General features: G+C 34.8%; 1 protein-coding gene across 1 annotated transcript; it reads left to right on the forward strand.

Moving 5' to 3' along the window:
- Positions 1–4,148: 4,148 nt before the first annotated feature.
- On the forward strand, positions 4,149–15,130 carry LOC125877308 (CDPK-related kinase 3-like). Its single transcript, XM_049558643.1, has 11 exons — positions 4,149–5,123; positions 10,057–10,187; positions 10,391–10,432; positions 10,516–10,624; positions 10,725–10,803; positions 12,171–12,467; positions 12,874–12,983; positions 14,001–14,108; positions 14,269–14,331; positions 14,602–14,769; positions 14,856–15,130. Exons 1-11 carry the CDS (start codon positions 4,596–4,598, stop codon positions 14,988–14,990), a joined length of 1,770 nt encoding a protein of 589 aa, XP_049414600.1. The 5' UTR covers positions 4,149–4,595; the 3' UTR covers positions 14,991–15,130.
- The last annotated feature ends 325 nt before the right edge of the window (positions 15,131–15,455 follow it).

Below are 15,455 nucleotides of genomic sequence, written 5' to 3' on the forward strand. Positions count from 1 at the left end.
GGGAGAGGGTCGGGGGGGGGTGGGGGGGGTGGGGGGTGGGGGGGGGGGGGGGGTGTGAGAGGAAGTGATCGAGTGGGGTAAGAAAAATATTTTACATTTTATTTATAAACGAAATATTATTTTTTCGGATAATAATTTTTTTATTTTTTGTCAAGGTTGAATGTTTTGTCCATGTAGAGTGTGATGTGACAATTTTTTTTAAATAAAAGAGAGAGTGTATTGCACACACTATTTTTTAAACTAAAAAATGATAGTTTAGATATAAAACTCATACTCTCAGTAATTTAGGTATGAAACTATTATTACTACTACTGCTACTCGACTATTATTATTATTCCCTGCTCCCTCAGTCCCTCGTGATGTTATATATAGAAATATTTCAAATTCCGCATTGGATGTTATCTCGTCATAATTTATAGCTCAAAGGTTAACCACGCATGATAATCAAAATAGTTCTTTTCTAAAAAATAAAAAAATAAATCCAAAGGGTCAATTTTCCATATAATCTGAACTTGATTTTGTTACTCTAATTAGAGTTAATTACATTAAACACCTTATAATATGACACATATACCGATATTCCTTTTATATTTTAAAACAAACACTTACACCTCTTATGTCATGAAAATTCTGCACTTGCACCCCATTTGAGGTATATCCAAAATTAAGTATATTAAATCTTAATTTTAAAAGACAGATTAATTATTAAAAATAATGTTATTTTAAGATAATTTTGAAGTTGTAGATTAAGAGGGTGTTTGAATTGGCTTAAAAATTGGTCAAACATACTTTTAAGTCAGTTTTTGACCTCTAAAAGTGTTTGACAAATATAAAAGATAATTTAAAATAAGTCAAAAATGTCTTAAAATAAGTTATGAAGTGTTTGACAATATAAAAAATGACTTAAAATAAGTCAAAAATCAAAAAAGTCTATCCTACTTTTCATCTTTTGACTTAAAATTAAAATCATTTCAGTTTGACTTTTTAATTTTGACTTAAAAAGTCAAACTGAAAGGAGTAGTATTTTTCAAAGCAATTCAAATGGGCTCTAAATAACAAACAAAGCTAAAAAAATTCTATATAACAAAATATTATGTTTAATAAAAATGCAAATAACTTAAACTTTTACGTTTAAAGTGTAAGGAAGTTAATAGCTGGCATATCATATTAAATAATTTTTATTTATGGGTCTTGAAAAATACATATTTAAATAAATACTATTTATTTGTCGTTTTAATCAAATGCGGGTATATAGATAATCAACAAAAATGTTTATCTTTTTATTTATCATTTTGATTAATTTTTTAATAATTATATTTTAATATACTTAGTTGCGGATATACATAGGGTGTAAGTGTAAGATTTTATAGTATAAATGGTATAAGTACTTGATTTTAAAATATAAGAGATTTAGTTTAGACTAAGTTATATTATAGAGGTGTTTAGTGTAATTAACCCTTTATTCAATTGATAGAGTATCTAGTTTGTTGAGCCACTTTATTAAAGAATATCCTAATCGCATAAAATATTTCGAATTCATCACAAATTTTGCCTCAATATATTGTTATTCTTGTAACTGGTCAAAGGGAGAAATGATTTCTTAGCCCATTTATGAATTTGTTTTTAATTTTATGTCTTTTTTATAAAAATATTTTTTTATAAATATTTTTTAAATTAAAATTGTAAGTAGACAAGATATCTCATTTCCTCGGAAAAAGAATAAGAAAGAACAAGCTATGTGCAAGTGCTGCTACACATGAAATCCCTCTTAGGTTGGAGTTGGAAATTAATGAAAGTATTAAATGAGGAGAAAAATGCAGTTGTTATATCCTTAATCAAGTTTAACATTAGTAATTCGTAATGTCATATTCATCCCTAGTGACGATCGACCACAATTTTCTCGTTAAATTTTAATATTTAAATTTTTTTCATTTAAATAGTAGAGTAATATATGTTTGACTCAATTATTGATTATTATTTTTTAACTCACGTTTAAGTACATCACAGGATGAGTTATGCTGATCTCTTTAATTATATATGATTAATTGAGCAATTCTTACTTTCTAAGCTAGCTAAATTTTAAGATCGGGCTAAATTTAATATTTATTTCTTTATCCAATATCAAAATAGTTGCCTTTCTAATTTATGTTTTCTATGGTTGGCCATTCATGATAAATTGTTCATTGTCTAGATGTCCAATTCTAAACATGATGGACGTGTGAAAGAGTCTCACATCAACATTTGAACTTAATTATGATTTCAGTGCAATGTTCACCATAGAATAGATTTTTGGGATTAAATTAAATCCAAAAATTCATTTTTCTCACACTTAATTTGATTTGCCATTGATATTCAACCACCTTGGTTTTTTCAGTCTAACTAGTCATAACTTAAATAAAATTTTGACTAAAATGAGCTCAGTTCTAGGAGAAAATCATGTCATTGCCACAGAATGTACTGGGAATATATATAATTAATATGTCCACAATTTTTATTTTTTTCAAAAAAAAATAAAAATAAATAAATAAAAAATAAAATAAAATATATATATATGAAAATAAATTTAATCGCCGAAAAACAAATCAACATTTTATAGTAATGGTAGGAGTAGTTAATTAAGGACAATTTTTAAATCTCTATATAACCTTTATACAATGAATGCTCATGTGGGATATATTTTTGATGAATTTATCTAATCTTAGAATAAAACAAGCTGATAAAATTGCAAGAAAGTGTCCCATATTAAATAAAACTATAACAACTCCATAGACAATAAGAGAAAATAAAATAGGAATCGAAAATGTTACTCATGTATAATTCTGACTAGATAAATAATTTAATGTTTATTTTTTTTAAAGATCAACGTCAGTAATGAATTTAAACTATTCCAATATAGTAATCTCAATTATTTTATTAAGTTTCTAGGAATATTCAAGCTAGAGTACGATAATCGAGTTAATAAATTTTAAATAATTAATAATAATTATATATAAATAAAAGCGTGGGAAAAAAAGGAAGAAACTAGTACTATAAAATACTATTTATAATTAGTCAATAGTAGTATTTTATAAAGTAGTTGTCCTTGTTAGAAGAGTACTTTATATTTGAATAAGTATTGATGCACGTAGGCAAAGAAATGAAAAGACAAGTGGATCCAAAAATTGGCAATTTTCTTGTGGTTTGTCGAGACAGATAAGGCCACAAAATAGGTGGATAATTGGGTTGATAGAGAATCCGACCAAACTATCACATCATTTCTTACCTAGACACACACACTACATTTCTTCTCCCTCCCAATCATCAAAATGCCAATACAACCAATACATTCTACTTCTAACTAAAAGTATCTAGAGTGAACTACTTACATTAGTCTTTAATTGAGTCGATTCCACCACGATTCTTACAATTCAAAGTTATTGCAACTCAATAGGTAAGAAATACTAACCATTATAAGGTTACAAAAGAATCCGTCATTAATCTAATTCAATATTATCGATTCAGCATTTATGTATCACGTAATCATCAATAAAATATGAGAGTCTTGCCTTCGAAGCCGCTACCTCACTGTCTTTAGTCTCAAATTGAGGTTAATAGATTGAATCAAATTGGACATAGATTGAGGTTAACAATTTGGATCGAGCTTTTGATCAGTGGTGAAGCCAAAATTTTCACTTAGGAGCGTCAAATAACGATATAAATTCAGGAAGAAGTCAAAGAGTGTATATACGATATAATTTTCCAACGAAAGGGTGTCGATTTACACATCTCAAATACACGTAGCTCCGCCACTACTTTTGACTCTTCACAAAAGAGCAACATGTGACCAGAAGATTAAAGGACCTTTAATATATTTTACTATTTTTAGTTTAAGACCACAAGTCAAATTTTTTTTAAATTTTATTAAACTTCAGGTCAAATTCACATTAATAACTAAATTAAAATGAAAAGAATATTAAGTAGAGTAATTTCATTATTTTGCAAGAAAATAAAAAGATTAAGGTGCAAATAATAATAATAAAATTAGGGGTGCAAAATGGAAGACTCCACTAAACTAAAGGACTAATGAGCTCCGAGTTTGGCTTCCTTATTATCCATGAATTTCAGACAAAACTAAAATAGAATAAAAAAAGTAGCGTTGAATTAGTAGGAAAATGGAAGGACAAAGCCGCAAGAAAGAGCTAAAATGTGGGGCGGAAGATGAAGAATGGAACAACATCTGGGCTTGTCTTTCAAATAATAAAATCCCAGATTACGCGCACCTCTTCCAATTGACCATTTTCAAATTCTCATTTACTTCTCTTTTCCTCTTTTCTCTCTTCTTCTCTTCTCTCTGTCTGTATATAAACTCACCTCAAACACACACTCTCCTTTTTTCTGACTCTGACCTCTGACTGCCCCCTCCTCTCCTTTTCATTCTCTTTTTTTTTTTTTTATCGTTTTCTCGCCGCAGATCCTTCTCTCTTTGCTCTGTCTCTCTGTTTCTTCTTCTCGATCTGGACCCTTCCTTGCTTTAGTCTTCTCTTCTCTTTGACTTCTTTTTGTTGTTTTTTTGCTGGTGGGGACTCCCTCTGTGACTACTGACTGACCTTCTTACCATGGGTCAGTGTTATGGAAAGACCGTCCCCACCGTCCGTGATGCTGATGGAGTTATCACGGATGTAATCGGTGATTCCGATCATCCGTTGCCGCAGACGCCAGTCAGCAGCAACAATTTGCCGTCTGTGAAAAACACTCCGGCACGATCCTCTGCCAACAGTCCCTGGCCTAGCCCTTACCCTCATGGGGTAGTTGGTGTGACGCCGTCACCTGCTAGGTCCACGCCTAGAAGGTTCTTCAAACGACCGTTTCCTCCGCCGTCTCCAGCTAAGCACATCAAGGCGTCCCTTGCCAAGCGATTTGGCCATGCGAAGCCGCCCGCAGAGGGGCCAATTCCTGAGGATGAAACACCTGAACCTGATCAATCCTTGGACAAGAATTTTGGTTACAACAAGAATTTCGGGGCGAAGTTTGAGTTGGGGAAAGAGATCGGCCGTGGGCATTTTGGTCACACCTGTCATGCTGTGGGAAAGAAAGGAGAACTTAAGGACTTGCCTGTTGCTGTCAAAATCATCTCCAAAACCAAGGTAGTTTTTCCATTTGTTTGTTTCTTCCTGTTTGAAAAAGCATTGAACTTGTCAATTACGCTCCATTATAGCTGCTTTAATCTGCAACAACAGATTATCTTCCACATGTACTTCTATGTTTTAATCTGGTTTCAGACATCTATCTCGTCCTCGTCAACTACTCCTAGATGTATGCGGTAACATGTTATGAAGGAAATACTTAACGAGAAGGGTGCGATTCCTCAAATGAATACCATCATTCATTTGAGGAATCGCACCCTTCTAAATTCTGTAATCCACTATTGAACTCATTATTTGCCTACAGAATTTTTATTTTAACTAAAATATTAAGAATGATACTGTGTATGGTCTGTTGATTAAACAAATTTAAAACCAAATAATTGGTTAAAGTTTTGTTCTGATTTTATTGAAAAAGCATTGAACTTGTCAATTACGCTCCATTGTTTTTATGCATACTGCTCCATTTTTATAAAAACAATGGAGCAGTATGCTTGGACATGACCATTAAACATTAAATCTGACTATGATAACAGTTTGTAGTGTCACAACTTAGTAATACTGGCGACTCTCACCCAACATATCTTTGAAAGCATATGCTGGGTGAGAGTCGCCAGACTAAGTTGTGACACTACAAACTGATGTGGGGCTTATATAGCCTTTGGGCTTTCCCACCTCAATAGCTAGTTTTAGGGTGGGAGAACCCAAAGCTATATAAACCCAATTAAACCGATGTGGGACTCAAGTCCCATACATTGCAATAGAATCCACCAATTATGGAATTGGGTTTATATAGCTTTGGGTTCTCCCTGGGTTGTATCGATCTTCTAGGGATCTTATTAGCCATGTTCTCATTTCTGGGGGAGTTTACTCAACTTGTTTCTCCTTAACTAGGAACTTTACTTCATGACCATATTTGGCCTATGACATTCAAGTGTCATTCTTACCAGCTTCGTGCCTAATAAATACAATGGAATCTGAAGATTACTGAATCTGTTTTCCAATTTTCTTTTGGAAGCTCATAAATTGTTGCTTCTCTTCTTATTTGGTAACCTTTATGAATTTTCAATTATGGGGTATATATGTGCTGGCTAAATTAATTTGAGTTGAAATATGCTCGTCGGTTTTCTCATCCTTGAATTGGGTTTGCATTACATAAGTCTTTATCAATCATCTAACACATGGAATGTGTGTTTCTTTGTTTTGTAAAGAAGAGCAGTGTATATGACAAGCTTCACTAAATCTTCTCTAAAATAAAATATTAATTTGTGGGAGCTTTTGACCAACTACACCATGAGGGTAAGGGCTAGGCCAAGGACTGTTAGCAGAGGATCGAGCCGGAGTGTTTTTCACAGACGGAAAGTAGTTGTTGCTGACTGGCGTCTGCGGCAACGGATGATCGGAATCACCGATTACATCGGTGATAGCTCCATCAGCATCGCGGACGGTGGGGATGGTCTTTCCATAACACTGGCCCATGGTAAGAAGGTCAGTCAGTTGTCACAGAGGGAGTCCCCACCAGCAAAAAACAACAAAAAACAGAGTTGAAGTCAAAGAGAAGAGAAGACTAAAGCATGAAAGGGTCCAGATCGAGAAGACTCTTGTGCAATAGCTTGGAAATCAGTTATGAGAGGTAAACCACACTAGGCAAGCCTTGTGCGGCGAGTTCAACCACACTAGGCAAGCCTCGTGCGGCGAGTTCAACCCTAAAAGCCAACTCTTGTTGTCGTAGGGCTACTAACGTCAGACCTTCATTATGGAATTCCCAAGCCAAAGTATCTGAGCCACCCCGATGGGTTATATGGATCAACTGATCTTAAAGTCATTGTAGGAATTGTATACTAGTGATTTTGATGTCGAATTGTCTTTTTTATACTCCATCCATTTCAAAAAGAATGAAAGGGTTCAGTGAGGGTCAAACTTTCTAATTTTTGGTTTCAATTCCTATATCAACTTTGCTATCTTATTCTCATAAAACTTTAGTAATTAGAAACTACACAAAGAATACCGTAAATATTAACTAAAATATATAGATCAAAAGTATTAACTAAAATACTTAAAAAATATGTGAAACAATTGTCAAGAAAAAGTTATTTGACTCCCTAAATAGTAATGTTGTCATATAAAGGATAGAGAGAGTATAAATTGCACGGACTCGGGTGCGAGTGTTCTATAAGGGTGCAGATCTAGAGGTCGGATCCTTTATGATAAGAATTTTAAGATTCAAGAACATGTCTACAAGGATTCAACTAAAAATGATTCAAATAGCTACAATTAGAGTTATAAAACCTTGAGATATTATGTCGAAAACTTGAGGACAAAATATTGATCAAGAGGAGAATCCTGGAAGAAGATTAAAGGAAAGAGAGTGACAATATAAATTTATTATACAGTGTATTCCATTTTCTTCAATTTCACCTTAATTTTGTGTTTTAATTATTGAAGTCATTGAATCTGTCCAGAATTTCTCCCTCGAATTTAGTCAAAGTAAACCAAAACCAATAGACCAGATTGGGTATGGATCCCACACTCACACCCACATAGTGGCGACACGGGTGCGGCACCAGAGTCCAAGCAACTTAAGAGAGATTAAGTTAGAATGCTATAAGTGATTGGTGTCGGTGTTATTAAAAGCAAAAAACGCAAAAAAGCTCTAAGGTCCTCTGAGCTTTAAGCGCAAATAAAGTTTGAGTTTTTAATGAAAAATGGCGCAAAGTGCATATATATTTTTAGTCCAAAACTAATAATTTTAAGCATGGATCACAAATATATTAACAAAGAAATTGAAAAAAAATACGATAAAGTGAAATATCAATTGCTTAGTGTCGCCTCCTCAAAAGAGGCTCATAAGGCAAGGAAAAGTATGCCTTAGAACTTAGATGATGACATTATAGCGCACAGTAAGTGGGACGAAGCACTCAACACATTTTGAGCCTCGCTTCAGGGCTTAAGCGCGCCCTTGACAACACTGAATTTGGTCCATACTTTGCTTTAGGGTTTGCCGGCTATATATCTAGGAAAAAATGGTCTTTCATTTTGTATTTCAAGAATATACATTTCACTTAACTTATTTTCAACTTTTTTTTCTCTATAATGGTGATGTCTAGGCCAACTTGCACACACCTGAATTATTTCACGAAGTACTAGCAACCACCCAACATCACAAGTATCGGTTAAAAAGTTATTGGGCCACTTGTTACACCAAGACTTAGGCAGATGGGAAGAAGTCACTTAACGTTTTTTGTCTGTATTGCTAATAGGCGGATGGGAAGAAGTCACCTAGAGTTTTTGTCTGTATTGTTAAATGATCATTGGGCTCCAAAATTTTTACGTGTTTCATTGACAACTAGGTCATACATTTGTGTGCAACTTATTCTCACTTTTTTATGACTTAACATTAACGATTTAGTTGAAATGTCTGAGGGCTTGTTCGAAATTTGGAATTGATCTCTTGTTCAAAGTACTAGGAAGTGGCTGCATATTGAGTGGCATCCATGCTTTTGAGGATAGCAAATACTAGGACTCTTCTAGTTACAAACCAGTTTTACATTAAGGTTGCGTGCAACATTGTTAACGGGGGCGGACCCACCCTTAGTGTCAAGTGACACCCCTTCGTCGGAAAATTTCATGAGGTTGTGTGTTTTAGTCCTACTAGCCTCATAATTATATTTGTTTTTACTACAACCATTGATACCCCTTAATGACAATCCAGGGTCCGCTACTGATTGTTAATGTGTGTAGTAGTGGTTCCTAAGCATGTGTTTTAGTAGTACATGTGAATGTCTAGATGCATGACTACTCTCATCATGATGGTGAAAATGATTCTAAAATATATAGGAAAGTACAAAGATTGGGTTTAGTCTCCTCATTCCTAAATTGGTTGGAATTTCTAGTAATTGTAGTATCTTCCTTATTTGGAAGAGGTTTCTGAAAGAAAGGAAGGCAATTTTATTTACTTGGCACCACCGAGTATTCCTTATCTGGAAGCGTTTTTAAGCACTACAGAATTTTCATTGATTATCTGGTAAAGATCTGTTGGGCCAAATTTAATGCAAATTGAACGGAAGTGCTTAATTTAGTCAATCTAGAGTTCTCTTAAACAAGGCTTTTGTTCCTGGTTCTCCTGTAACATGGGGAGAGTTTGGTAGGTTGTTCGTAATAAGATTAGATGTACATGAAACATAGAAGAGTGTAAGTGTCTTACATTGGGAAATGTAAACCTATGCATTGGAAAAGTCATACCTAAAGCATCTCAGGTGCAATACACGTGTCTTTAATTATTCTCCCAATTCTTTTCCTGTTTGTCTTAATTCTTGTAGGTGAAACTTCTTGTGAAATCCATAGAAATTTTTGAAATCCATAAGACAGAGTCAAATTGCGTAAGCTCAGCCTCATAGGTAACTTCTATTCACCGGGTGAAATCACAAAGATCACAAATTGTATTTCCTGGATTACTGTAATTCATACATCTGTGGACGATGTAAACGAATGCTTATCTAAACAATTTGTCATGTTAAATTCATTTGAGATTATGCATACATTTCTTACTTTTTTGCTGTCTTTTATACCTAGATCTACTTCCCACATTTTCAAATATTTATTGAGTTGTTTTTATTTACCGTCTTAACCCAACTGGTCTTGTTCTCTTTTTGTGTTGATATGTGCTACAATGACAAGTGGGAAAGACTTTATTGTGAAGTTCGAAGTGGAGCATTCATTGTTATTGTTTTGAATTGCTTAACATCCGTGTCTTCGTTTTGTTTTCTGAGCTAAGTCTATTTGGTCTGATTCTTTTAATCCAGCATTTTGGAATGGACAAATTTTTTTGTTGAATAGTTTGATTACATTGCTACTATTTGATACCCAGTCTTGCATAATGCTGCTTGTTACCCAGTGATTGTTGACTTACCGAATGATGTTCAAATTTTATGTCCAGATGACAACTGCGGTCTCCATCGAAGATGTGCGACGGGAAGTGAAGATTTTGAGGGCTCTATCAGGCCACAAACATCTCGTGAAATTTCACGATGCTTGTGAGGATGCTAATAATGTGTACATAGCAATGGAGTATGTGCTTCAATTCCCATTAGATTTTGGCAGTTTTTATATATTTCGTTTTACTTCTCATAAGCAGATTTTTGTAACCAATGCCAAACCTCAAATTATTTCAAGATCTGCCAGAATTTTGATTGAGTAAATGAGCAGATAATATTCTGCTCCCACTAGTATAGCTTTGTCCCTTATGTTCTTTTTAACTTTTGAATATGCAGATTGTGTGAAGGAGGAGAATTACTTGACAGAATATTGTCAAGGTAAATGGAATAATCTTCATAAACTAAATAACCTTCTTTGAGTGCTTGTAGTTTGTATTTCAATGTTCTATGTTTCTATGCAGAGGTGGTAAATATTCAGAGGATGATGCCAAACTTATTATTGTTCAAATTCTAAACGTAGTTGCATTTTGTCATCTCCAAGGTGTTGTCCACCGTGACCTGAAACCTGAGGTTTGTAGTTGTTATTTTGCTCTCTATGAAAACTGTAATTTCTTTCTATTTCCTTGTGGTATTGTAGTTAACAATGCCTTTTCATTTGCCTGCATCACAGAATTTCCTTTTCACCTCCCGAGATGAAGATGCTGATATGAAGCTCATTGATTTTGGTCTTTCTGACTTTATAAGACCAGGTAACTTTTTTAACACGCTTTCTTAAAATCTGTATAAGCTACTATACAAGAATTCTGTTCCAAGTTATTGATGTCATTTTTTGCAATGGCGGGTTATTGTTGCATGTGACTTGTGATTGAAATTTTAACATGCTTGGAAGAATGAGAGCACACATCATTGCCTCTGGGCCGTGCGTATCAATTAGGCTTCTGATGCTCTGTGTGTACGGTGATTTCTACTAGTTTACCTAGTTAATTATGTATGAAATCACTCAAGTCAGTAAGCACTTAACCTAGAGGACTACTAGATCTTCTCCACAATATGATTGTCTTTTTTCTCACGTAGTGACTTTTTTGCCTGCTTTTGGGCATTGTATAAAGCTTCTTTAGAGCCATCCAAACTGTTCCTGCGAACAGAATTCCTTTTTAAACCAGTTCTTCCTTCTCACTTGATGTGAATAGGAAGGTGTGACACCAGGAAGATTGAAGTTGTTACAGTGAGACGAGGTAGACTTTGCTGCAACAGACCAACAATCTGTTGGAGTTCATGTGGACTTGGTGAACAGCAGAACACAGTGAAAACGAAGTATTTGCATAGGTGATGCCAACAAGTTTGAATTAAGGTTTAGTTGTAAGTGATAGTCACATTAGATCTGGGTTTGATAAAGTTTTTTCTAGTTTCATAAGAGATTGTATGATAGAGTAAGGGTAGTTGAGAATAAGAGAATTCATAGTTTTAGGGAACTTGTAAAATGGAGCAGATATATTTAGGCAATTCATACAGCTAACGGCAATTAGTTTAGTATTGAGCCATGGCTGTAGTAGTAGTTCTTAATTCTTTTTCACAGTAAGTTATCGGTGTCGAGCTAGTAGTTTGTTCTCTATATAATTGGAGTAAACTACCGTTAAGGTTTATAGTTGAATGTTTCATTGGCTTCATGATTTGTTCAGAAATGAATTGCTAGTATTTGTCTGCTTGTTTTGTTCCGAAATGAATTTGGTATAATACAGCATAAATGATGAGCTATGAAGAAACAATCCTTGTTCTGCTATCATGGTGTCGTACTGGAGTAAAAGTGTGAAACAACTAAAGAAAACAGCTTGGCTACTGGTGCTTAATCCTCCACCCCCTAAAACAGAGAGAGAAAGAAACACAACATCGGCAATGGTCTATTTCTTATAACAAAAAGTCACGGGCAATGGTATTAATGATTTAAGAAACTTTGTTGCCACAACTACAGATTGGTTACCTACAAACTCTTTTAACTCCTTGTGGTTAATATGTGGTTAATTGAGAAGTTCTCTTGGTGTGTATTATTTTCAAAGGACCCATGCTTTGATCAACCCATAAGTCTAATATTATTCGAACTACATTTGGGGTTTTGCAGATGAGAGACTTAACGATATTGTGGGAAGCGCATACTATGTGGCACCAGAAGTTCTCCACAGATCTTACAGTTTGGAAGCAGACATCTGGAGTATTGGGGTGATTACCTACATTTTGTTATGTGGAAGCAGACCATTCTGGGCAAGGACTGAATCTGGGATTTTTCGCTCAGTATTGAGATCTGACCCCAACTTTGAAGACTTGCCTTGGCCTTCTGTGTCTCCTGAGGCCAAGGACTTCGTAAAGAGGCTTTTAAATAAGGACTATCGTAAGAGGATGACTGCTGCTCAAGCTTTGAGTAAGTTTATCACTCCTTCACTAATTCATTGGTTGACCATTGATTATCACTTCTCAGCTTGTTAGTTTTCCACATGAGAGTTCCCACCTGGTGGTAGGTCAGCTTGACCGAATCGAATGGTTAGAGCACTGTACGATGTGATGGATGGTGTACCTTTTAATTTCAATTCCATAGGATGGTCAATATATATGGTGAAAAAACTTTCATTAAGGTGTACTTGATGTATGCTTTAAGCTTTTCTGAACTGAAAGTATGGTGGGGGTTGTCGGTGGGAGTGGTGTTATTATTGCTTATTTTGTTATTTTTGGCTAAACCATATTCTATTAAATTTTCTTGGGTGTTCGTTATGTCCATACACACAGTTTCTTGCAGAAGTATAAACTAATACAGATTTTTCCAATTACAGCGCATCCATGGTTGCGCAGTGAAAGCCATCCTATTCCTCTGGATATATTTGTCTATAAGTTGGTGAAGTCATATCTGCATGCTACACCTCTCAAACGTGCAGCACTAAAGGTATGATGTTTTCTTTTTCTCTGTTTTTCCTTGTCCTTGTTTGACAGTTATAGCATGACAACTATAACGTTCAAAACACATCTTGTAGTTGAACTGTATTCTCGAATTAAGAAAATAGTGGCATTCATCTGGAATTACAGCTGGAATAATTTTTGACCCTATATAGAAGGTTTTTATTTCTGGGGGAGTTACGGATGGCTGATGGAAAACAAAAAAGTAGAAATTTCATAAGAAAAATAGAGTATTTGTAAAACCAAATCAGGTACTGACAAATATGATAATGCAGTTGGCATGGTGGGTATCCAAGTTAGTATCTTTTTATTACTACAAATTCAACTTTTGGCTCTCTTCTTCTTTTTATTACTACATATTCAACTTTTGGCTCTCATTCATGCTAGATAACTTTCCACCTGCAAGTCTACAGTTGGAATGCTTATCTGGCCATTCACTTCAAAAAATTTCTGCTAGTGTCCAACTTTCCTCCTTGTATACTCTTGCATTTTAAGCATCACCCGGATAATATGTGGAGGGTCTTCGTGTCACCATATTATTACCTTTGAGTTCTTCCATTGATTTGCTTTAGAGCTTTTCTCGTTAACACTTGATAGAAAATGAAGACTCCATTCTAGCAATCTGGTTAGTGGTCGATTAATAGACGGTTCTCTTTAGATGCTACCTGTTCAAAAAAAATAGATGGTTCTCTTGGCTCTTTGCCCCAGAGAGTGTTTATTTAGCATTTATTTGATTATTGCTTATAAATGTTGCATGAAAATTTCATTTTCTTCTCACCTTTTTTCAGTCTTATGGTTTACCCTGTTATAATAGTAATCTTCTTAGTGATTTATGATATGGTAGTGTCTTTTATTTGATGAATTTCTTTCTTGTGGTGCTGTTTCTTCATGGATGGATTGCTCTTCTGATGTGCAAATTTTAATTCGACAAAAGTATGATTAGAATGCATAGTCAGTGTAACAATATGCTAAGTTTTGAAATACTGTTGTGACTTTATGCGTTCAGGCTCTTTCTAAAGCTTTAACGGAAGATGAACTGGTTTACCTAAGAGCTCAATTTATGCTTCTGGAACCTAGTAAAGATGGTCGTGTCTCGATTGAGAACTTTAGATTGGTTAGTATCTTGACAACTTCTCTATTCATCTTTTTCTGAATAAATAGAATAAGACATTTAAGACTGAACTGTTCAAATATGATAGAAGAGATGTCAATTTCTCTTTAGCTATCTCTGTCAATTGTGAAATCAGAAGTTACTAAGTGTTGTGAAACTGCAGGCTCTTTTAGGAAATGCTACTGAAGCTATGAGGGAGTCAAGGGTGCATGATATTCTGAATGCGGTAAGATGCATCTGATCTTTAGAATCAGTCAAAAGTCAAGTTTAAACTATTTTCTACTGTAAATGTGAGATTAAGCTCCAGTGGTTAGAAATAATGTAGCCTGCTTTCATCTCCGAATAATGTAGCATGTGATCCAGCCATTTTACTACTGAAAGGCTAGCTTCCATAGATGTATTGTCTGTCTTCTGTCTGTGTCCGTACATGGATGTTTCTTTTGAATTGTTCAAATACACACTTAACATTGAAGCTTATTGTCCTTTCACCTTTCAGATGACAACATTGTCATATAAGAAATTGGACTTTGAAGAGTTTTGTGCTGCTGCAATCAGCACATATCAATTGGAGGCTCTCGAGGAATGGGAGCAGATTGCAGCCGTGGCATTCCAGCATTTTGAGCAAGAGGGAAATCGGCATGTTTCCGTAGAGGAATTGGCTAGGGTGGGTATCTTTATATTACCATAGCTGTTAGTATTCAACAAATTCTAGTTTGAGGAAATTCTGAATCTGGTTTGACAACTATGCAGGAGTTGAATGTGGGTCCAACAGCTCATTCCATTCTCAGAGATTGGATAAGAAATGATGGAAAACTCAACATGCTTGGATATACCAAATTTTTGCATGGTGTGACTCTTCGTAGTACACCTGTGAGACGTCATTAGCTCCTCATCAAAAAAATATATATATGAGACATCATTAGATACAATCCTCAACTCTCTTTTGAATAGCGTTTGGCAAATGATAGAAATTAACTGTTGATTGAAAAATAGGTAGTGATGATATGGCATAGATATTTTTTTATACTTCTTTGGCTCTTGCTTTCCTATTTTCCTTTACAAGTTGTATTTTGGTGGCAGCCGAGTTTGATAATATAGCAAAGTGGCAAATCATCGTAAGTCACGACCACACAAACCATCTCTACCATCACAACTATCACCATAGTCGTCACTACTGCCTGCCCTCACCACCTTCAACAATAAAGCGGTCACCCCCTGCTAACCACTACCACCAATATCGCCGTTACCCACCACCACAATTAGATAACACAAAGGCTACCACCACCAAACACTGCTGCCTTCAATCATGGTGTTGTCAAGTTTGTGATGTTGTCATGTCACTTAGACACT

This window comes from Solanum stenotomum, chromosome 1, assembly GCF_019186545.1.
Source record: "Solanum stenotomum isolate F172 chromosome 1, ASM1918654v1, whole genome shotgun sequence".
In the NCBI taxonomy this organism is placed as follows: Eukaryota; Viridiplantae; Streptophyta; class Magnoliopsida; order Solanales; family Solanaceae; genus Solanum; species Solanum stenotomum.

Bases quoted from the DNA above. Each gene is read 5' to 3' on its own strand.
- LOC125877308 (XM_049558643.1), top strand. From the start codon at position 4,596: ATGGGTCAGTGTTATGGAAAGACCGTCCCCACCGTCCGTGATGCTGAT. The intron at 14,109-14,268 runs GTTAGTATCTTG...GTGAAACTGCAG, and splicing joins CGATTGAGAACTTTAGATTG to GCTCTTTTAGGAAATGCTAC. The intron at 14,770-14,855 runs GTGGGTATCTTT...ACAACTATGCAG, and splicing joins CCGTAGAGGAATTGGCTAGG to GAGTTGAATGTGGGTCCAAC.